The sequence below is a fragment of the Squalius cephalus genome (genome assembly GCF_949319135.1).
Source record: "Squalius cephalus genome assembly, chromosome: 7".
Classification (NCBI taxonomy): domain Eukaryota; kingdom Metazoa; phylum Chordata; class Actinopteri; order Cypriniformes; family Leuciscidae; genus Squalius; species Squalius cephalus.
In genome coordinates this window covers 25435501-25458721 of record NC_137128.1, presented here as the reverse complement: position 1 = coordinate 25458721, position 23221 = coordinate 25435501, and the positions used below count along the sequence as shown (strand labels likewise).

Below are 23221 nucleotides of genomic sequence, written 5' to 3'. Positions count from 1 at the left end.
GAAAACAAAAGAACAATATAGCCTGTGCCAGATGAGACTGATTTTTCCCCTCAAACATTTAAATCCCTTTTTGCAGCCGCATTCTACTTCACACAGAACGCTTCAGTCTCATTTGCATGTTAAATGATTAATCTGTCTCTTCAGGTATTGAAAAAGTGAGGCGAGCAAATCCATTAAACACTCTGTAAAAATGGCCAGCCTTCAGCTACAGCAGAAACGTTGCTTCTAGATGGTTCATTTCCATATCGGAACTCCATATCATCTAAAGCATTAGCCTAAATTGCAATGACCTTGAGATAATCTTTATGAAGCAGTTAAGATAATATAAAACAATGAACTCACTTTTCAATTACACCATATATATGTTTTTTCTATCCATTAATGATACTCCATCCAAATGCCTATAGCCTAAAAGTCTTAAGTTGACATGTAATTTAAGTTTCAGCATGATAACCTATAATAACCTATAATATCGTGACAGACATTTCCCCTTTATTGTCTTGCACAAACAACTCCAGCCCTGCAAGATAAGGCCATCCAGATCACAGGCAAACAACTAATTCAGATGTTTTATTTACACTGGCAAACAGCATCTGTCTGCTGACTGTCATCAGGTTCACTAAAAAAGGCAAAAATGAACCACTCTAATCTATTCCGTACTGAATTGGATATCTTCTCTGACATCAGTATCCTGCTTCTTTAGAAATGTAATTTAACACGTATTCAGCTATTGCACATCACCTACGAGACCAATGGTGAAACCAATCTGAATTATGACACATAATGTTATCACAAGACACTGATCTTTATGTCAATCGTAATTAATTCAACTTTGAAGACATCATATGCTGAGTTTAATCTAAACTTCCTATCCTTTAGCAAATTGATCTTTTGTAGTTCGTGTTGGCATGTTTGTTACATAATCAGCTCAAGGTCAAAGCGTACAGCAGTGCGCTCGAGTACACTCTTTCATGTTATTCCATGAAGAGAGCTGATGCATCGTCTGCCCGGGTTTACTTAGAGTCACTTTGATATTTGCATACCTTGTGCCTAGTGGTTGCAAATCGTCCTTAACACAATCCATGTGTTTATCAACTAAATTTAGGTCTATGTTAGGGTTACTTTTGACTATTTGGCATTCTTAGACCTAACAAATGCTAAGGAAAAGGTAAACAGGTTAAAAAACATCGACTTGCTTAAAAAAAAAAAAAAAAAAAAAAAAAAATATATATATATATATATATGTGTGTGTGTGTGTGTGTTTGTATGCGTGTCTGTACACACACATATATATATACAGTACATACACTAACACATACATATATATAATGTATATAAATATAATAATATATACACACACACACATATTATGTAAACAAAAACTTTAATGTTAGATGTGATTAATCGATTTGACAGCACTAATGTCCTTTAAAAAACAGCCTATGCTGCTTTGGTCTTAGCTAATTTCTGCTAGTCTCCCAGGCTGAAACGCAACAAAAAAATTCTAAAACCAGCTAACAGACCAGCCTGACCAGGTTGGGACACCAACTAAAACCAGCACAGTCATTGTTTATACAGTCTACAAAAAAAAGAATTATACAAAAAAAAAAAAAAAGTCACATCAACTATAGTACTTGAGCCCTGGAAATCCTATATCAGTTAAAATCCACAGTTATCATACCACATGCGATATCTACAGTAACTTATTTAGCAAGTATATTTCATGAACAAGTAGGATATTACTTGTAACTGGTATTCGCACAGTCATTGGGCCCTATTATACACCCAGGCACGACACAAGGGTTTTTTGCTAGTTTCAGCCCGACCCAGTTATCATTTTCACGTCCTGCGCTGTAAGTTGTTTAAATAGCAAATGCATTTGCGACCATTTGTGCGGCTATGGGCGTGCTGGTCTGAAAATGAGGTGTGTTCAGGCGCATTGTTGGCGTGTTGCTATTTTGAGGCAACTGAAATAGACTGCACAATATTTTTTTGGTAATTCAAAGAGCGCATTAGTAGGCTAATATGCGCCTATAGGCGGGTCCACAACGTGCATACACTCTGCTTATTAAACACACAAGGACGCGCAGCAGCACACAAACATGCCAAATATTAAAAATAAAAGGATTACAATGTAAAAGATTATTTTTGTGTACATACACATATGGTGGAATCCAGCTTGTCCCGTAGATGGTCTGCTCGCGCGCTTTAACCTCGCGTATGAGCAGATCCGTTTGCGCTCTGGAGACGCGTTCGGTCTTTCCACTATCAAATTCCGCCATGTAAATAGCAAATCCGCAAAAAAATTTTTTATAGCAAATCCAATTACTTTATTGCAGGTAAAGCACAAAACCGAGAACGGTTTGTAATCGTGCTGTGTTGTATCAGGCTCTAATGGAAATATAGCCTATAACTGGAATCATTCCTTAGCATTCTTAGATCCGTTCGGCCCGAAGTCGGTAAAGTGGCTAATAACTCACTTTTTAACAGTGACTTGCTACTACCTACTGGCAGTTTAAGTTTCATATTTAAATATCATTTTATTTTTCAAAACGCTAGAAAGCTTCTCAAAAAACCTCTGACTGGCTAGTCTAGATTCTGGCTTTTTTTTTTTTTTTTTTTTACTGTTTACAGAGGCTGTTACAGAGATCATTGTGATACATCAGATCAGGACAGTTATTTCATTGATATATTTCAAGGGGTAGGATCATCTGCATATAATTCCATGTAAAATCGCTTACAGCACCTTTAAACGGCGGGTGAAAAAGACACACTCAGGTATTTGGTTAAAAAAAATTGCTCTGTACATTCAAAATAAAATTCACAAAGCACATAACTTTACAAAAATGATGAACAGCCAGTGAAAGAGGATGTGGGTGATTACAAATTTCTATGCAATGTACAATTTTTTTTTTTTTAATAATGCAAGAAGAATACTATGAATACACAGCTCAAGTGCAGTAAATGTTACTGAAAATTTTAAAAGGGGAGCTCTGAAGTTCCTTTCAAACTTCCTAAAATCTCTCTCTAATCAAATTGAATAGAAAGAAAACACAATTCACATTTGTCTACTTGGACATGATGCAAAATGTACATTATTTACAGTTTAAGTCAACAGTCAATAAATAAGTGTGAGATCCTTAGTGAAATTTGAGTCTATATCGAAAGTCAACATCATAGGTGGGCTGCAAAACACCCAGTCCGGCCCGAGACTGGTCCAACGGTGGTTCTTTCACATCAGAGTCCAAAAGTTCCATCTCAAAGTACGCTAGCAACAGAGACAGGAACTGCTTAATCTCGTGCACCGCAAAGAAACGGCCCGGACACTTGGTCACCCCAGAGCCGAAGGGCATGTAGTAGTATCGAAGTTTGCGTCCGTTTCGGTAAAAGCTGGTCTTCTCCTGCCCTTTCTCGTCAAGGTATCTATCATACTTGTATGTCTGTTTGTGGCAAAAAATAAACAAAAAAAAGATAAAGATAAAAGATAAAATGTACAGGTTAATTCAAATATTTTTTCTCAGGTGAAAGCTGCTATTTATCTATTAAACACCAGCAAAGAACATAATACTCACAAGAGGATTGTCATAGACCTCAGGATCAAAGTGAATCATCGGGGGGTATAGAGCTATTACATCATCTTTACGGATGTGGTAAGACTCATTGTTGTCCAGGTGAAGAAGGAAATCACTCTTGGCCATTCTCACATTCAGGGACGCACTGGACAGTCTCATCGCCTCTTTAATGACACTGTCTGAAATTGCAGGGAAGCTTTACTCCACATGACCTTTTGGGAGGCTATGTTAAGAATGTTGAAATATTTTCAAATTGTTTCCCACCTAGAACTGGCATGTTGTCCAACTGTTCCCTTGTTAGTACAAGTCGAGAATTTGGGGGATCGACTTTCTGATGAGAACTTTCAAACATTCGCCTCACCTCCTCGGTAGCAGCTTTCATGGCGGCAGGGCACCTGAAAACAAGCAGAAGTTTTGTCATCATCCTAACAAGTACATTATTGAACTGTTCTCTGTTGTATACAATAATATAGATCAGTTTCACATGTTTAACGCTTCCATATGGGTACAGTAAATGTCTTTTCCAAGAACACTCTAATGCTTATCTCCATACTACAATTACTGTATTTATCTATGCTGGTTTATAACTCTGGGGAGTGACTACTGTGCAGTTTCATGCAGGCTGAGTATGAGTTGTACCTGATCATATAGAACAAGGTCCAGAAGGTTGCAGGTAAAGTGTTGGCTTGTGAAGCCCACAGTATGGCCACATGGGTCCTGGCTTTACTCAGCTCATTGAAGGTAGATAATGTGTCATTCAAGAGCATGCGCAAGGATACGAGGTCAGACATATTGGTACGCTTGCTGAGGTTCTCGTGAAGCATAGTCTTGGCGAGGTTCTCGCGAGCACTGTAGGCACTCTTGAAAACGTGAATGGGGAGGCCAGCGATCAGAGCAGGAAAGATCTTATCAAATTCTTTAAAGTTCTCCAGAGCATTGAGCACCAGAGCTTTTTGGGCTTGCTGACGTGCAATGCTCTGGTCTCCATCCAATTCCTTTCCAAAGAGGGTCAGGTAGCCAGCTTCAAACATGGTCTTGTAGCAGAAGGCAAAAATACCATCGCTCTGCCACTTGGAAGTTTCGGCCTTCAGCATGCCTGACTGCAACATGGTGCTCTGAAGGTTTTCCATCATGGTCTCAATTAGAGAAGACAAGGCGTCTCCTTGCAGGGTCTTTAGGAAGGTCTGATGCAGATTTTCGGTGGTGTAACCGTGGCTTGGATCCATGCTCTCATGACCAAATGCCTGCAAGAACAAATGCATGTCATTATATGTCAACTTAAGTAGTTAATTTTGTAGTTAGACTGCTGAAATAATCCAAAAGTTATTTCCAGTACCTTTGCAGAGGCATCAAAGTGAAATTTCTTCCAGTCCAGATGCCTTCCTTGGCGGATGACGGAGTGGTAGGAGAATGGATCACAAAGGAAATGGACATACTGCCCAGCGATCTTGCATGTAAAAATGTGACCATGTTTCTTCTGTCTGCTGCGAAGAAACTCCAAAGGGTTTGCCCCAAACTGAAGAGCACAGCCAAGGTAAGGGATCCAGCCATTTTCCACTGGAGGCTCCCCGGGCTGTCTGAAACACCCACAATGTCAAACAATTACAAAACAGCTCATAAATATAGTGTTTAAGAACAAGAAACGTTCTGTCATGTAGTTTAGGTTTTAGAGAACTTAAAAGAACTTGCTCTTGATTCTATGCAATACCATACAAAGATTTTTTTTTTTTTTTTTGGTGAATATCTTACATCTTTAATTTAGGAAGTACCCTGCGAGTTTAAGTCATTAAGCATTACATAACATCAGTTGTCAAACAGATGTGAATCCCACCATCCCCATGATGCTCCTAAGATCAGTGAAGCTTTTAGTCACAGATCTGTGGGTATTTACCTTCTGCGTATTCCTGTGATAAGCCAAAGACAGCAACAGAGCCCAACCACTATGGCCCAAATGAGGGCAATGCTTAGGATCATAACTGCTGGGGAGACAAAAACTGGAAGAACTAGAGTGTGGCTGTAATCCTTGAAGATGCACTCATACACTCTTAGCCCTGTTTTTATACGTTTCAACACAAGCCACAGCCCCTGACGTAACCTCAACTAATGACTGCCTCCAACACTTTTTTCTGAAAACGTGCCAGATGCCTTTAAGAAAAAAAAACCCTGGATAGGTGTATATGTGTTTGTGTGCTTGTCCTTGAACGGAGTCCATGGACACCTCCACCTGAGGGCCAGTAGACTGTACTTTGATAGTACTGCAAAGTTGGGAAACAGCTTCAAGGTCTTTGATGTGTGTTTTATTTTTTTTTGTAAACTCTCTGAAACTCATTTAAAAAATTTTAAACATGTCGATTAAGTCATGCTTTTTAAGTGTCAGTTTTTTAAAAAGCAATGGCCTAACCATTCTCTGTAGATAAAGCCATGCTATGTAAATATGCAAATTCATTTCTGTGGATATATTGCTATAGAAACCCATATTTCACAACCACAGGTCTTTCAGACAACATCAACTGAAGACAACAAAACTAGTTTTTAACAACGAATGTGTACGCCTCGCCTACATACTATTTTTTTAAGTCAATGTTTTGATTGCGACACAAAAGGTTGAGGTTGCATCAGTGTCACAAATTAAAACAAGCAATCTCATCCATCATTACATTTAATATATTTAAACAAAAATGATATCGCTCTTATGCTACACCAGTTGTGTCTAAAATAATTTATATTCTGTTTTGCAGCTTGGCTGTGTCAGATGAGCGAGTGTAGCGAATGATTAGTCATATTTTCAGCAGAGGTCTTCTGAGTATTTCCCTGTCCTGGTGATGAGGAGAGGTCGAAAAGCTGTATGAATTGGCAAAGTGTTTATTTGTTAAGCAAGAACTAGAAGTTTACACTATTGTAACCTTAATGTGACAGGTCACTTCTGGATGAACGGTCACAGATCGTTGGTAACTGGTGCTCTGCCTGAAAACCTAAAAGCATTAGTGAGTTCAGTCAGTTTAGAGTTAGACATACTGTTAAAAAACTCACAGACATGAGCTAGTAAGTAATATTTTCATAACAGCCTTGTTCAGGCTGGTTTAATATGATTATACGCATCAGACGAATAATCAGAGTGAATGAGCATAGACATGATTTTAGGAATGGATAATTACTAACACACCTTGGGCATTTAATCTATTACACCTGCATGCAGCAGTCTGAGAATTAAGATTAAAATGAATTCAACATTCTTCTCAGATATTATTGGCAACTTAATGGATCGGTAACACTTTACAATAAGGTTTCATTTGTTAATATTATTAGCTACATTAGTTAACATGAAGTAAAATTTAAAAAATACTTTAAAAGCTCCTAGTTCGTGTTAATTTCAACATTCACTTATGCATTATTAAAATCAAATCAATATTTGTTGATATTATTTAATGGACCTGCAGCTAATAAGACCTTATTTAAAAATGTTACCAAAAGATCAATAATCAGCTTTAAGTGCCAATGTATTGCTGATCTTATCAAAAGCACCGTTTGAATCTTAATATGTGTGACGTGTCTCACTGAAATGAGTTAACTTTATTGATAAGGTCCAGATGAAGGCCATATTCATCAACTTTAATAATTAACACTGTGATGGCCAGGCATTCATTTGACCTTGAAACTGCAGATAAACCAAACAATCTGCTGCAATCAAATCACTATATACTGTATCCTCAGAGAGCCTCTTTCCCCATAGTTTGTTCAGCTCACAAACCGTTACAAAATGTTTGAAAAGTGAAATGTAGCATCATACAGTATGTACATACCAATAAAAAGTGTGAGGGGGCTCAGCTATATAGTGCGGTGGATTTTTTATAGATAAGATTAATTATGTTAATAACCATGGAAATCTGACTTTAGATTTTAAACTTATGATCAACTTTTATCACACTTCCCATTTTTATGTCTGATGGTGACTAACTTTCCATTCAACAAAATAATTCTTACTTCCTTTTATTTAGGATGTAGCCGAACTAACCTTCTAACAAACTTTTGACTCAATGTAACCTTGGTCAAATGGAACTTTGTTTTTTTTTTGTGAGACCCAGATAGACTAAACGTCGACAGTAGACGAGTAGACGATGAAACAGTCGATTTGTAGACGAGACCCAGAAAGTTAGGTTTAGGGAAAAATCTACCACAATAGCATGAAGGCATTCATAAAGCTTTATGTCTGCTGTTATTCTCACGTGCATTTAAAGATTGAATTGAACTGAAAATAGGTTTTTATTAAACATTAGCCATTACTCCAAATGTAAAGTCTTGGAAATACCATATTTGTTCAAGTTTGTGTTGCTGAAACAGTAACAGTAAAAGTACATGCATTTTTTTTTTAAGATAAATTCTCCATATTATTGGGCCACTGTGATGTTTTTGCCATGGACATATTTTGTTGATCCTAGAACAACATTACTGTCTGAAAATTACCCCTAAACAAATCCCTACCCATCCCTACCCATAATTTGTACATTTTAATGTGTTTGAAAGACAAAAGCCTTCCAGAGACAGTAATAATTCAAATAATAATTAATGTGTTCATCAGAAGCTGACTATGCAATTTTGAGAAAACTCTTCTTACATGTGAAATGATTTCTGTAAATGCAGTGATGAAATGCTGTGTGGGCAAGGGCCGATTGGGCCGGTGCCCAGGGGCCTCCGACCTCTAAGGGGCCTCCAAGACCCCACTAACTGTGTGAATTTTTTTTATTTATTTTTTTTATTAAATTAAAATAAAATTAATTAATGAGTGTATGTGTGTTAACAATAATTTATTTGCACACAAAAAAGTATCATGATCAGATCAGTTTTTTGGCTGTGACTTCCTACACCGTAAACTAAACACAGTAACAAACGATGACGTCGATTTTACCATATCAATCCGAACGTGAGTCCAAACACTGAAAGAACTAGTTATTCAACCCGAACCTCCATCGCAAGGATGACTCGAGCAGGACGTTTCTCAGTGATACACTTCTCAGTTTGAGGTACATTATGAGATGTTGCAACTGTAATTCCTCACCATCAGCATTAACAAGTGCATGTACATCAAACAAACCGATTATTTTACTTGTACTTATTTATTTACAGAGTATTTTTCTAAAACTGTATCAATTACAGTGCATACATTAGCCGAGCTCTAGCGTGAATGACTGATGTAACATAAACGTTGGTAAAACAAATCTTGCTCCATGCTTAATCTTTCCTCAAAGTGAGGAACGACAGAGAATCTGCATTAATAGACACAGTTATAGGTAATAGTGGCCCACAAACTGATCAGCATAGGTATTAAAGTAAGACAGTGATAACGTGAGTTAGCCAGTTAGCAGGAGACCTACACAAAATAAATTGGCACATATCTGATTTATATCTGATTTATTTCCACATATGAATGAGGCCTGAAACCGATCTCAAAATATCCAAATACATGCCTTTTTTTCCTGTTTACACGTTCATAGAACACATCCGATCTGTGTCACATATGAGCAAAAAATCAGAATTGGGTTACATTTCACTTACAGTGAAAACGAGGCCTTAGAGCTGTTACACTGCATGAAAGGTCATTTTCAAAAATCCATAATAGGGGCACTTTTATTTTCCTTGCATTTATTTTGTGATTATTTTAATTCCTTACTGTGTAAAGCACTTTTAATTGCCAAAGTGTATGACGTGCTATATAAATAAAACTGCCTTGCCTAATGTTGCATCACAATAAAAAAATAAAAAAATGGATGTAATTGATTGTGACAGTGAATAAAGAATATGCTGATGTACATGGACTCAAGTCACTTTTTTGGAATTTATAAAAATTCAATAGCATTCATGTAAAATATAAATAATAAAATAGTACTGTTTTATACTGTAAAAATAAGTCGCAGTAAGGGCATAATACTGTAAAATGAAATTGCAGTATGGGCATCTTACTGTAAAATTAAATTGCAGTAAGGGCATCTTACTGTAAAATGAACTTGTGGAGAGGGCATCATACTGTAAAATTAAATTGCGGTAAGGGCATCTAACTGTAAAATTAAATTGCAGTAAGGCCATCATACTGTAAAATTAAATTGTGGAAAGGGCGTCATACCATAAAACACCTTTTCTTTATGTAAAGTGGAACTTACAGTAACTTACTGGCAATAGTGCTGCCAGTAAGTTCCGGCAAAAATACGATAAAATGTCTAACAGCGCATTTATAGATATCCTTTGCTGTCACAGTTAACATTACAAGAAATGGAGTAGGAGAAAGTGGTTCTGTTTTAAAGTAAAGAAAAACCCACAGTTTCCTTTTACTGTTTCTAAGAATTAAGATGATGCGTTAGTTTAGGCTACGGGGCTACGAGCCTACGAGAGGGGAGGGGGGCCTCCAAGATTTAGTGGCCTCTGCTTTCTAAATCCGTGCCTGTGTGTGGGTCTCAGTTTTCAGTGATCAGCACATGACTAGTGGTCTGTGTGTGTGATTCCATAAACCTAAGACCTTCTGAAGCAGTAGACTTTTGAAGAAAGAAAAATGTAAAATATAACAAACAAATAGAATCAATGAATTATGAATAATTTACTGCGTTTGGGAGAATAACATTTAATCATGTAATCAATAGAAAAGTAACTGTAGTCTGATTGCAAGTATTTTAAAATGTAATATAATCTAATTAAAATTTTTGGAATATTATTACGTAATCCCGTTTACATGTAATCAGTTACTTCCCATCACTGATTATAAGGGCCAATAATGGTAAAATACAGGTAAGATACAGGAAAGAGAAAGAAGAATATGTTTAATATAGTGCCCATCCAACTTGGTTTTTGGCTATTTACACAAACTTTATGTGCAGGGTAAATTTGTTTGAAAAGAAAACTCTTGCTTGTGAAGCTGAGCAAAGACTCCAGGCCTGAACTATCTAAGGGAATGTTTGAAAAACCCTGGTTTAGCGAAATTAGGTAACAGTAGAAGATAAGATTCTAAATAAAAGTATAAAATATAAAGGATATTAAAAGAATAGAACATAAACAAACAAACAAAAGCTATTTTGATGTTAGAAAGTAAAAGATGTCTGGTTTTGTATATAATCTGAATCAGCAGGACACCTTGTTTAATTTGTTATATAACATCTAGAAGCTTTTCACCTACATATAAAAAAAAAAGACTTATCATTGCTGATCAGACGGTGAGGGTCGTAACATAACTTTCCAAAGCACTTGGACTGCAAAAAGATTATACAACACAGGACAAAGTAGTGGAGATGGGGTAATGCATGTTGTAACACGGGGTGAGTTGTAACATCATTTCAACTAATTAGAAATTAGCTGGTGAAATCTCTATCATACATAAGCACCACCCTCCGGTAGTGCCAGTTGTAAGACTTTGTTTGAAAATAAATAGGATTTACCCAAAAGGCTGAGGAAAGCCTTTCCCTGGAATTAAACATTTATTCAATTGTATTAGCTTGAATATTATCTCTATCCATACCCACAACTGACTTGAAACTATAGCGCTGGGATCACATCAATGAAAATAATACGTCAGAGACTGTGAAGAGAAGCACATTCCACTGGATTTTATCCCAACTTTAGTTGGCAACGACATTGTCGGTGGTTACTGCATTTCAAACAAGCAAGTACAGGAAAAGACTGCTACTTAATATCACACATATACAGTAGGCTTGCTCAAATAATTACTTTTACGGTATGTGATGGATTTTTTAATTAATCAACTTTAATTAATCAACTAACATTTGTTTTTCTTGCAGGAACAACATTCATATGCTTTTAAATGTTTCCAAACTCTCTGGGGAAAACTTGTGACTTGTGTGTATAAATAACAAGTAGGGGAATTGAAACTAGACAGATGACTAGTTCTCAAACCTTGTGATAAGTAATCACAAAAACAAAGTTTGCTTGTGCCAGTGACAGAGGCGAGGGAAAGGTTAGGGCTTTTGAACCAATTGAACCAATCATATTGAAGGTGACATGTTAGTCACTATAATCTTACTTGTTGTCTCGATTCTATAAAAACTGTTGTATCTGTGTTATCTGGTGGGATTCTCAGTGGAATTTGTCTGAGATCCTCCGGCCTTGCTTCTTGGGAGAGATTCCCTGAGAACTGCTCGGGAAGATCTCCTGGCCGTGATTAAAGCATTTAAAGGACATTTGCTTAAGTCTGTTTGTCGATTATTCCTGTGCAGGAAGTAAGCTGTAGTTTAGGGAAACAAGTTATTTAGCGAAACACTAGAGATCTTACTTCCAAATGATAGCGTGGATCGCGTTAAGAACACTAGAGACCTTACTACCAAGTGATAGTGATTCAATAGGGGATGTCGATTTGTAGACGAGACCCAGATAGACTAAACGTCGACAGTAGACGTTCGGGGACGTCGATTTGTAGACGATCTAACACATAAATGAAGTTACATGTACTCCAGAATATGAACTTCTGTATGGAATGTATGGCTCACGGGGGCAAGACATAATGTTTTAAAGAACAAAATCTCTGTAGTATGAAGCATCATACTTCCTAGCACCAATAGTTTTGTCCTGCAGTTGGTATTCCAACTTGTATAATAAGCCTGTCCTGTCAAATGGTCATGAGCATGTGTCTGTTGTTTGACGAGATAGCCAGACAAACTCTGCATTGCGTTCAACAGTCACTTTGAACGGATGCCAAGGAATGTTGTGAAATGAAATGGAGCCTAGCCTGTTTTGAAGAAATTCTTGGCTTATGATATTTTCAGAATTGCAGGTTATTATCCACATGAAAATGTTTTAATCATTAGCATTTACTCCACCTTACTCCTTCTCCTACTCCATCTATACTCCACCAAATACAAACTACAATAGAATAGAGTGAATTTTTTAAAAAAAAGCTGGATGAATTGCAATGCAAGTCTGCAGAAACAACTGAACAGGAAAGACATTTTATCAAAATATTTGTTGTTTAAGCTTTTGCTAACTTTAATTATATTTATATATCACTGAACTCATTTAAAACCATAAGCTGAGCATTATTTACAATGTCTTATAGGTCCAACTTTGCATTTACTATTTATGCATATGCACTTTTATCCAAAGTGACTTAACATTGCGTTTAAGCTATACAGTTTTTCAATTAATTCCAAGCGAATCAAACCCATGACCTTGGCGTTGCTAGTGCCATGCTCTACTGTTTGAGCTACAGGCTCTATAATGCAAGAACTTAACTAATCCACAACCATAAACAAAGACACTTAATATAATAACTACAAAATAATGACTATAAATGTAAATATATTTAACTAAAAAAATTCTCTCTCTCTTTCTCTTTTTCCACATTTAATTTCTGATCTAATCGACCTTATACTTGAAACCTGCATTGTATCGACTCTTATGATAAACTGCTTCTGCTGTTCCTCACTTGTATGTTGCTTTGGATAATAGCATCTTCTGGATGAAAAAAACGTAAACGTACCACGGCGCTCATGTCTGTGACTGAGCGCATATATGCACTTTGACTCTCACAGAGCAATAAAAGGAAAACATCATTAAAGCAAAACTATAACTAACCTTGAAGTTGGAATGGTAGATAAAAGGACGTTTGTCACCTGTAACCTAAAATACTCAGCTGAAATCAGCCAAAAGACCTGCTTCCAACATCAGGGTTCATAATTCATAACACACATAAGGAACATTTTTGGCAAATCACAATTTTGCAAAATCAATTTTCAACACCAAAACAGTTACATCAGTTATATTTTATTGTGCTCCAAATGTACAATCAATACAAACGTATCGCCCCAAAAACAACTCTCTTTACCATATCACGTGTATCTGTTAAAGGTCAGTTTGCTTTTTATTTCAGTGCACTCTGTGACATGTATACAGTAGAGAGACATTTGGAGAATTTCTGCACAAGCATTGATTTTTCCTGGCCATGTTGTATGTTGATTTCATGATCCAGTAAATACGTCAGTATACTGTTATCTTTTTGAACTATGAAATGAGGCAGATAGGTAAAGGTAAACCCTGACCTCTTCAAAAATACTCAACTACAGGGCTAAATCTCTAAAACTTAGAGATTCCAGTTTATTGTCCTATTCTGACAGTTAGAATCCCACACTATTTTATTAGACACTCTTGACAGTGTCTCAGATTTTACAATCCAACTTTGGCAAGAAGATCATGAATGCATTTATCAGGCACTGAATGGAGGAATATTAAAGCAAAATGATTTGATTTATTTGAATTTTTATTTGATTTTTATCCTGTGTCATCCTTCACAGTGGCGATTCAAATTTTTAAAATCATCTAAAAATCTGCTCATAGTTGCTCTGTTTTGTATTATTTTTATTGCTGCCTATAGCAACAGTATTATCAGTCAACAGAGTTAAGTGCATCTGTCACTTTAGGTCAAGGCTAGACCCTAATAAATTGTGCATACAGTATCTACATATTCTGCAGGACATTTCAGCAGGACTGTCACTATAACAGTGGGAAGGATAGAAATGATCCACAACGATACCAATATGTTTGCTGTAGGATCCAGTATAATTAATTCAATGTTTATGTTATGTCACACATAATTAATCACCAGATGGGACTCTATCTGATGCAAAAGAGGAAGGTGAGGAAGGAGGCCAGAAGCAGTTGAGTTTGTCAGAGCTGTGTCACACTGGGTTGCATGCTGCTCCTGATATATGAGTTTTGGGTCATGTCTCAGCCTTGTTCCCCTTTTCTCCCATTGTACTTGTCTGTTTACTTCACACATCTTATATTACAATAGAAGTTATCACACAGGTCAGGATAAAGGAATGAATGTAAGATGAAAAAATACCTATTTACGACTGCATTTAGTGGATATACAATACATATACATATAGTGGATAACTATAATGGATAAAAAAATGTTTTAAACTACACATTCATTAAACTCATTATAAACGCAAAATGCTGAATACATTAAAATTAAGCCTAACAATTAAATAAATTAAACATACATACATACAGGTACAATTTTTACTGTACAATACTTTACATTTAATTTAGCATTTGTTAATTCTTCTAAAATAGTAATGAATATAATAATATGATGAAAGTAATAAACAATAAACAAAACAAAAAATTAATAAAAAAACGAATTAAATAAATAACAATAACAAAATTAAATAAATCAAAATTAAAGGGATTGTTCACCAAAAATAAACAAATTGTATCATCATTTATTCACCCTCATGTCATTCCAAACCAGTATGAATTTTTTTTCTTCTGCAGATTTAGATTTTTTTTTTCCCATACAGTGAAAGTCAATGGGGTCCAGGAAATAGGCTTGATTTGATCTCACGTCACCCGCACACAATAACCAAAGCAGTGGTTCCCAATCCTGGTCCTGAAGTAACAGTACACATTTTGGGTGTCTCTCTAATCTGACACAACCATTTCAGGTCTTGAAGTCTCTAGCGAGCTGATGAGATGAATCAGGTTTGATTAGAGAGACAAACAAAATGTGTAGAGTTGAGGGTACTCCAGGACCAGGATTGGGAACCACTGAACTAGAGCATGAACCGGATCCCTGTCTGAACTTAACATAAAAAATTGACCATCCCAGCGCAATATACAATCAGTGGCCAATAAGTCCTTTTATAGCACTACGTTTCAGTCTTGTTGATGATCTATATAAAGTTATTGTTTGAGTGTTGCATGCATGTACTCCTGCTTTTCTTATTCAGCACGACTACTTTCATATCATCATTACCGATGAGTCTTATCCTGAACTCACCTGGTTTCATGGTACAGAGGTTCTGAATGACTTCCTTTTCAGTGTGATTACTTTTCAGTCTCTCCTCAATCTGTCTACACAGTTTGCTGACTGTCATCCACTGGTCCCTCATATATTTTCAATCCTCTGCCTTTCATGAAAGCTAAGTCCCTCAGGAGAACACAATGTCTGCTCTAGCACTCGATGAGCCCTTGATGCTAAATGGGAGATATGTCAGTATGTGCTGTTGTAGGAGCAGACTTGCCTAATGTGGGAACGTTGTGTCATTTTATCTGTAAGTCTTCCAAGCAGAACAATCTTCAAGATAAACAAGAAAAATTTTGGCTCGACAAAGCCTCGTATGAAAGTTAGTTTGAAATCTGAAGGTTATTTAGGCTCTGTGTACTTCTAATACTTTGGAAGATTGCAGAGAGATTTGAAGTTTAAAGATTATAAGTCTTGGGTATTGTAAATACTCTGGCCATTTAAAGTGATATACAAAGTTTGAAGAGATTTATACTTTGCTATAACGGTGTAGAGGTGCTGTTGAAGAGTGGTTGCAGTTGTTTAGATTGGATTGGTCTTTGGTCTAGTTTGTTTGAAAGCTCAAGTTTGAAAGCTGTAGGTAATTAGTTAACCCTTTATGTGGTGTTGAAAACCCTGTAACACCTTTTGTGCTCCTGCATGGTCAAAATGCTTCAAAATGACCTGAACACATCCTGAGGGTTTTAAATCGCAAGTCCAAGTAATGTCGCACACTAAGCAGAAAAGCCTGTAGGTCTGTTCTAACTTTGGTGGATGTAGAAAGCTCTAAGGCTATGTTCAGACTGCAGACAAATCAGATTTTTTTCTCAAATCAGATCTTTTTAGGCAGACTGTCCATTTTATTAATTACAGGTGATCAAATAAGATTTGTGTGTCCACACAAAACCAACATATCCGCATTGAACATAGTTGCTTACTTGCTTTGGTAACGATGTAGGCGTAAACATGTAGGCCCTATGTGATGAGGCTCTCAAAACGGATGCAGTAAAAAAAAAAAAAAAGACTCTGTCGAGTCGCAGTGCGGTGAAAAAACAAAAACAAATAATGCTATCATAATAATGCTGCGCAGCTTCTTGATCTTGGGATTGCATTATACATTATCCTTAAGAAAATACCAGAGATGACTTGAAGAACACAGATAAACCATATGGTGTGTTAATTATCTTCATGTTTAATCAGTCAAAATGTCTCTATCTGCATTTTATTTAGCTACAGCGATAGTTTGATGGCTTAGTCCATATTAAAGGGATAGTTCACCCAAAAATGAAAATTCTGTCATTAATTACTCACTCGCATTTTGTTCCAAACCCGTAAAGCTTTTTGATGAAATCTGAGAGCTTTCTGTACTCTCCACAGAACGCTTTGACGCATCAAAAAGTTCATAAAGAGATCATAAAACTAATCCATATGAATTGAGTGGTTTAGTCCAAATTTTCTGAAGAGACCGCTTTTATATCAGCGGACATAACAGCTGCTCAACCGAACTTGCTTGACACGCGAGAACCTCATTGGTTCTCGCACGTCAAGCGAACATGCTTAAGCTTCCGTTTACCACAACTGAAGAGTACATTTTTATATGTGAATAAAAGCTTAAATTAAATCAGTTCATCACATAAAGCAATCGTGTCTTTTCAGAAAATTTGGACTAAACCGCTAAATTCATATGTGCTGAATGTGCACCTGTGGAGAAGGAGAAAAGATGAGAATGTCATCAAGGTACAAAAGACAAACTTGTTTACCATGTCCCTCAGCACGTCATTGACCAAGGCCTGGAAGACAGCTGGAGAGTTTGTCAGACCGAAAGGTAAGACCAAATATTCAAAATATCTCGTAGGGGTATTGAATGCTGTCTTCTGCTCATCCCCCTCGTGAATTCACACAAGGTGGTAAGCGTTGCGGAGGTCCAACTTGGTGAAGACCTGTGCTCTGTGCAATAACAATAACTTTAGTCCCCTATAGGGGTATATATAGTCAATGCAGGTGTGCAGGGAGCCGTGCTTCTTCTCAACGAAGAAGAACCCCGCCCTAGCAGGTGGTGATGAGGTACGGAAAGGGAGTATAATCAACCCTTGGGAGGAGAAGTGCCTGGAGGTCAATGGCACAGTCATATGGCTGGTGAGGAGGTTAGGACATTGCTGAAGACCCGAAGAAGATCATGATACTCCGCCAGGACTCCGGTGATCTACTACCTCCACCTGCAAAACAGAACACACAGAGCCGGAGTTCCTAGACCAATCCACGTGAGGGTTGTGCTGCACTGGCAATGGATGCCCCAGGATGACCAGGGCACCCGGGAATTCAGCAAGTACAGCTCAATATCCTCACGGTTATTGCCAGAGACAACAAGACTTACACGAGAGGTACTGTGGGTAATGGTGGAGATGGGCGAGGTCCTTGGCAACTGAACTGTCCATGAAATTGCCCTCAGTCCCAGAGTCCACTAGGCCAAGCAGGAGTTGGAGGCGCCCCCTTGTGCTGGAAGGAGACAGGTATCAGGGTACGAGAAGAGGGGGAATTCACACAGGAAAAGGCACCCACCAGGATTCCCTGGTTCCTCTGGCTTTTAAAGGGCACTTGATGACAAAGTGCCCAGGCTTCCCACAGTACAGACATAAACCTTGTGCCAGGCGATCTTGTTTCTCCTGAGGCGTGAGACGGAGACGCCCCAACTGCATGGGCTCGGGGTCCATTGGAAGAGGCGATGACGGGACGGGTTGAATTGGGGGAAGGAGCCCTCCGCCAGCCTCCAGATCGATGCTGGCGCCAGCAAAGGAGCCGACCCTCCACATGAAGAGCCAGGGCTACCAAGGAATCCAGGTCGCGGGGCAGCTCATAGTTCTCATCCTGGAAGTCATCATCCAGCTCCTCAAGAAACCTGGAATGCAGGGCCCCCTCATTCAGTTTGGGTCCCCGTCGTAAGGTTGTGGGCTGTTGGCATGAGGTTCAGGCTCGTGGTGGAGAGGAGATTGGGCAGGAGGAATGACTGGTCTGGTTCACAGGGCATCTCACTGGAGCTCCTCAATACGGGCGTTGAGTTCGGCCACCCGAGCTGACGGGAATTCAACCTCCTGTGAAGTGATGGTAAGCTGGGTGGCATGCTGGCCCAAGAGAGCGTCTGCTGGATGAGTGCTGTCCGAACCTGGTCCGTCTAGACTGTTCTGTCAGGAATCAGGATGAGATTCAGTTGCAGGCACAACAAAACTCAGTTTATTTCTAGAATAATAGCACACAAGGCCAAAAGCAGTCAACAGAAAAATAACAATTAAATCCAGCAGAGGGCGTTGGACAGCTCAATTCTCAGGCAGCCTTGCAGGAGAACTGGAGGAACACATAACACAATAGACCACGGCACCCAGCGTCCGATGGAGAGATCGCTGGCTGGTGGGCGAGGAATGAGAGGCTGGGGTGAGTGAAGTCAATTTCAAGGATCAGGAAGCAAGCCAGGGCAGGGGAATGCAGTGTAGATGGCATGAGAAAGGAGAGAAACAAAACTAAAAGAAACAAAACAGCCTCGAAACAGGACACAAACACGATTTAACTAGACAAGACAAGGTATTACAGCTGGCCGGAGCACTAGGTAACATACACAAACATTCTGGCACAAGACAGCGAACAAGAAAGGGATAAATAGGGGAATAAATGAGGAACTCAATCAATGACAGGTGAGCAATTATATTTAATGGAATAACAAGAGGGTGGGGATGATGCCACGATGACAGCAGAGCTGTCAAAACAAACCATGAGCACCAAGACAATGACTGAGACAACAAAACTGGGCTGATCAGACAAAAAATAAAATCAGCTGAGATTTTTCTTGGATAAAGAATTCTTGCAGTCATGCCACCTGATGAGGTCATGTGACAACAATTTTGCATACTACTGTTTAATACATTTATTATTTGCATAATTCACACAAACTTTATGAACTGTATGCTGCACAGTTTTCAGTAAGCTAATATTCCTTAGTGAACATAGCCAAAACATACAGCATGTGTCTTTCTTGCATGTTGAGGATCATCTCTGTGTGTATGCTGCCCCCTTTAGGCCCTGTGTGTAATGTTTTGAATGAACTATTAAACTGTGGAACTGTTTTGCATTTTGTTCTCATAAGGGAACACATTTAAAAACATTAAACGCAGGATAAAAACATTGGAGTTTAGTAATGTGAAATTAGATTTATAAAAGGCTTTTCTATTTATATTTTCACCCATGTAGGAAACAGAAAGCACCACTAGGGGACAGTCTGTGTTCATCATGATGCAGTTATTGCATGATGATTGCACGAATGGCATCCATCAGACATCCAAGCACCTAGAATGAACCAGTCAACAGCTTGTTTGTTTATGTGTTTGTTTGTTTGTTTGCTGGGGGGGGGGGGGGGGGGGGGCATATAATTAAAATACGACTTTAGCATCATAACAATCTAAGGATCCAGATATGGTTTGTGTTCCTTCTTTGTGTGCCAAGAGTTTGATGCAGAACTGGGAACTGAAATAAAAGCTTTTAGGTCAATTATAGTCCTGCGTGACTGACCTTCTATCCTCTGTGCTGTGACCACAAACCTACTTGTGCATTGTGTCCCTGAGAAAAGCATTGTGTCGCTTTTGTGAAATGGTTCTGTTCCACTGAAAGTCATTGAAAATGAATTGAATTTCAAATGAATTTCTGATAGACAACTATATATCAGGCATAGAGATACACAGCAAGAAAAAGTATATTTATTACAGAACTGTCAAAACATCAAGCATGTGTAAAACGCAAATGGCTTCTCATTATTCAAAATACTACACACTAACATTCAAGAGTTTGAGGTCAGTAATTTCATGTTTTTGAAAGTCTTTTGGAAGTCTTTTATGGCTGCTTTTGACCAAAAATACTGTAAAAACTGTAATATTTTGACATTTTTACAACATTTTAAAAACATATCCTATTTGAATAGCCTGTATTTTAAAACGGAATTTATTCCTGTGATGGCAAAACTGGATTTTCAGTATCATTACTCCAGTCTTCAGTGTCACATGATCCGTCAGAAAGACACGGCCCAAGTAAGCTTTACTTAATCTCAATTTTCTACTGTATGCGGGCACTACATGCATCACACTAATGACCACATCTGCATGCCATCTCAGTATTATGTCCATTAAAGGTATTCAGAAATGGATGGCTTATGCATTTCTCATCAGAATGAAAAAGCCCTTCAATCAGATGATTATGGTTGTTGGGAATACATGTTGCCCCTCAGTTAAGAGGAGGATGTTAGGACAATCTGCTAGAGATATATTAGAAATCATGCTTCTGTGAATGGAATATGCAAAAAACACACTTTTAACAGACCGATTTAAAAGACATGAGAAACTACACTGTTTAAATATATAAGCACAATTTATGTTTTATAATTCAGATTCCCCCTCTTTTAAGCATCTTCAGTTATTTTAGGCTAGATGAATCTTAGAGCAGCTGATAATGGTTAGCTGTGGGCTGCCATTTGAATTTCAATTTCAGGAGCATTCATTGCACACAGAGCCCTCTTACTCTCCTGACTGAACACAAGTGAATGCAGGTTGTTGACAAAGCTTTTACCAAGCTACTGGAATTTTAACGATGGGTCGCCACATGCTTTCTAATGATATTTTGCTCTGACGGGTTGTTCGTATTGTTCAAATACTTGACAAGGTAAAACCTGATTAACAACTGTTGACAAAAGTATAGGAGAAACCTAAAGTCCTACAAAAGTAAGCCCTAAACCACCATGATGTGACATTTAAATAAACATAAAACATTTTTGTTGAAACAGATAAGTTGAGATTTGATTTGAGAAATCTAAATGAAAATACAAGGGATTGCTGTAAGAAAAAGTAATTTTACACTTTACCCATTAAAGTAAGTTAAAGATATATATATATATATATATATATATATATATATATATATATATATATATATATATATATATATATATATATATATATATATATATATATATATATATATATATAATAAAAAAGATCACAATGCCTTATCACATTCAATTTCAGCATTTAATTTTAGGTTTTGGCCCAGTTTTTCCTTGATTTATGTGATAGCCTAAAACAATGCAGAGACTGAATAAAGATCAGGCTTCTTAGCAAAATCCAGTATTATGTTTATATATATTAACAATTGCCCCAGACAAGAGAGGTCACACACACATTAAGGACAGTGTAACACATAAAAGCAAAAGTCCAGTAGGCTATCTGTTTTATTATAAAATATGTTATTTACTTGCAATTTACTTGGTTATATTTAACCAAGCTAAATTGCAACTGAACTTAACAGATCAGCATGCATTTCCACTGTTTTTTTTTTTTCTACAATAATCGTGCAACTTCATCAAAAAATTTTTTTATATATATATATATATATTTTTTTAAAGTTGCATTCACAATCCACTTGATTTAAAAATGAGTGCCCTTCACTTTTAATGAACATGACACTTCTAAATAAATACAAAAGTAACAATTGGCCAAGAGTACCATGTAGAAAATCCTCTATTTCAATACTGCTATAAGGAGATATAGTGCTGATGAAATCTCTGGTTATTCATGCTGCAGCGCCACAGACGAAACAATAGCAAAACAAACAAAAGAGGGACAACGAGGCCACATTCAGCCTGTTATGACACCACATGATGACTGTGAGCCTCTGGCCTTAGAGAGAGGTGGCAATCGGTGGTAAATGTCATGCTAGTTCACAGCTGTAGCAAAGCGCTAGGTTTAAACCGCTGCATTAGAAAAGCATGACGTGAGCTTAGAATTATAAGGTTCTATCTCCGTTTAGGGTAGTTCCGAGATATTGAGCATCAAAGTTTTTACATCCCAGCTGGCAAAACTGAGATGGAACCTTTTTATTTTATTAATAACTACTAACAAAATATTTTTTTACAAAAATAACACCACACAGGCATTAATAAACACCTAATGGATCAGATTATGTCAAAAACTCAATTTCGACCAAAAGTGGAGATAGAACCTTATAATTCTAAGCTCACGATGAGTCAAAGGGATGAAGAAACTTGCAGCCTTTGTGTTGTGGAGGGAGGCGTGCAGGGGGAATGATTACAGCCAATGAACCCCACAACCATGTCGCAGCATCCCTCTAGTGAGAGAGACAGAGCTCAAACATGGCTTGCTTTCATAGCCTAATGTTCTGCTTCACTCCTGCCAGGGAAAGAGAGAGAGAGAGGCGCTATAGAAAGGGCATTCATCAATGCCTCTTTTGTCAGGCATGCAAGATGGAAATTAATGAAGGCGTTCATGAGAGGGTCTGATGTTATTAGTGTAACTTCAGGAAACAAAATGGAAAATTAAATTCACCTCCTTATTGTTGCCTGGGGTGCCATTTTGTTTTAATCCAGGTCCTCATAGGAAAAAGCAAGGCTTTTTTTTTTTTTTACCGCCACAGCTCGACAGTCTTGTGCTTTCCTCACATGAACAGATAAACCCTCCCATTAGTCATTAGATCAACTGAGAAATTATCTTCATGTCATGCAAAGACGGAGGGAGGATTCGCTAATCCTACATTTCTTGGGGTAAGGGGAGTAGGGGAGGGGGTGTGCATTGTGTAAATATTGTTTAACAGGCACTCAAATTTATAATTACCCTAAAAACACATTCAATTTCAGAACAGCAAGAGTTGGCAGCCATTTTGTGGCTTAAATAACAGACACGCCTTATTCTGGTTACTAAAATCAACAGCCACTTATAAAAGCTGTTCAAGATAACAGCATAACCTAAGAAATGTCACTTTAAGTGTATTTTAATGCAGTGCTATGTGATTGCAAGGGTGTTGGTATGGTGTTGTTTTTTTTGTTTTT

At 37.6% G+C, this 23221-nt stretch overlaps 1 protein-coding gene across 1 annotated transcript; it reads right to left on the bottom strand.

Moving 5' to 3' along the window:
- Window positions 1-2517: 2517 nt before the first annotated feature.
- Window positions 2518-5599, bottom strand: cyp7a1 (cytochrome P450, family 7, subfamily A, polypeptide 1). Its single transcript, XM_079875996.1, has 6 exons — window positions 5464-5599; window positions 4909-5149; window positions 4212-4816; window positions 3837-3967; window positions 3573-3751; window positions 2518-3440 (listed from the first exon to the last, which is right to left on the bottom strand). The coding sequence occupies exons 1-6, from the start codon at window positions 5544-5546 to the stop codon at window positions 3141-3143; spliced, it is 1539 nt and encodes a 512-aa protein (XP_079732122.1). The 5' UTR covers window positions 5547-5599; the 3' UTR covers window positions 2518-3140.
- Between the last annotated feature and the right edge of the window lie 17622 nt (window positions 5600-23221).

What these genes read in the sequence shown, in the direction of transcription:
- cyp7a1 (XM_079875996.1), bottom strand. Translation starts at nt 5,546, where the DNA reads ATGATCCTAAGCATTGCCCTCATTTGGGCCATAGTGGTTGGGCTCTGT. An exon ending in ACTTTGATGCCTCTGCAAAG is followed by an intron (nt 4,817 to 4,908) that starts GTACTGGAAATA and finishes TTGTTCTTGCAG; the next exon opens with GCATTTGGTCATGAGAGCAT. An exon ending in AGGTCTATGACAATCCTCTT is followed by an intron (nt 3,441 to 3,572) that starts GTGAGTATTATG and finishes TGCCACAAACAG; the next exon opens with ACATACAAGTATGATAGATA.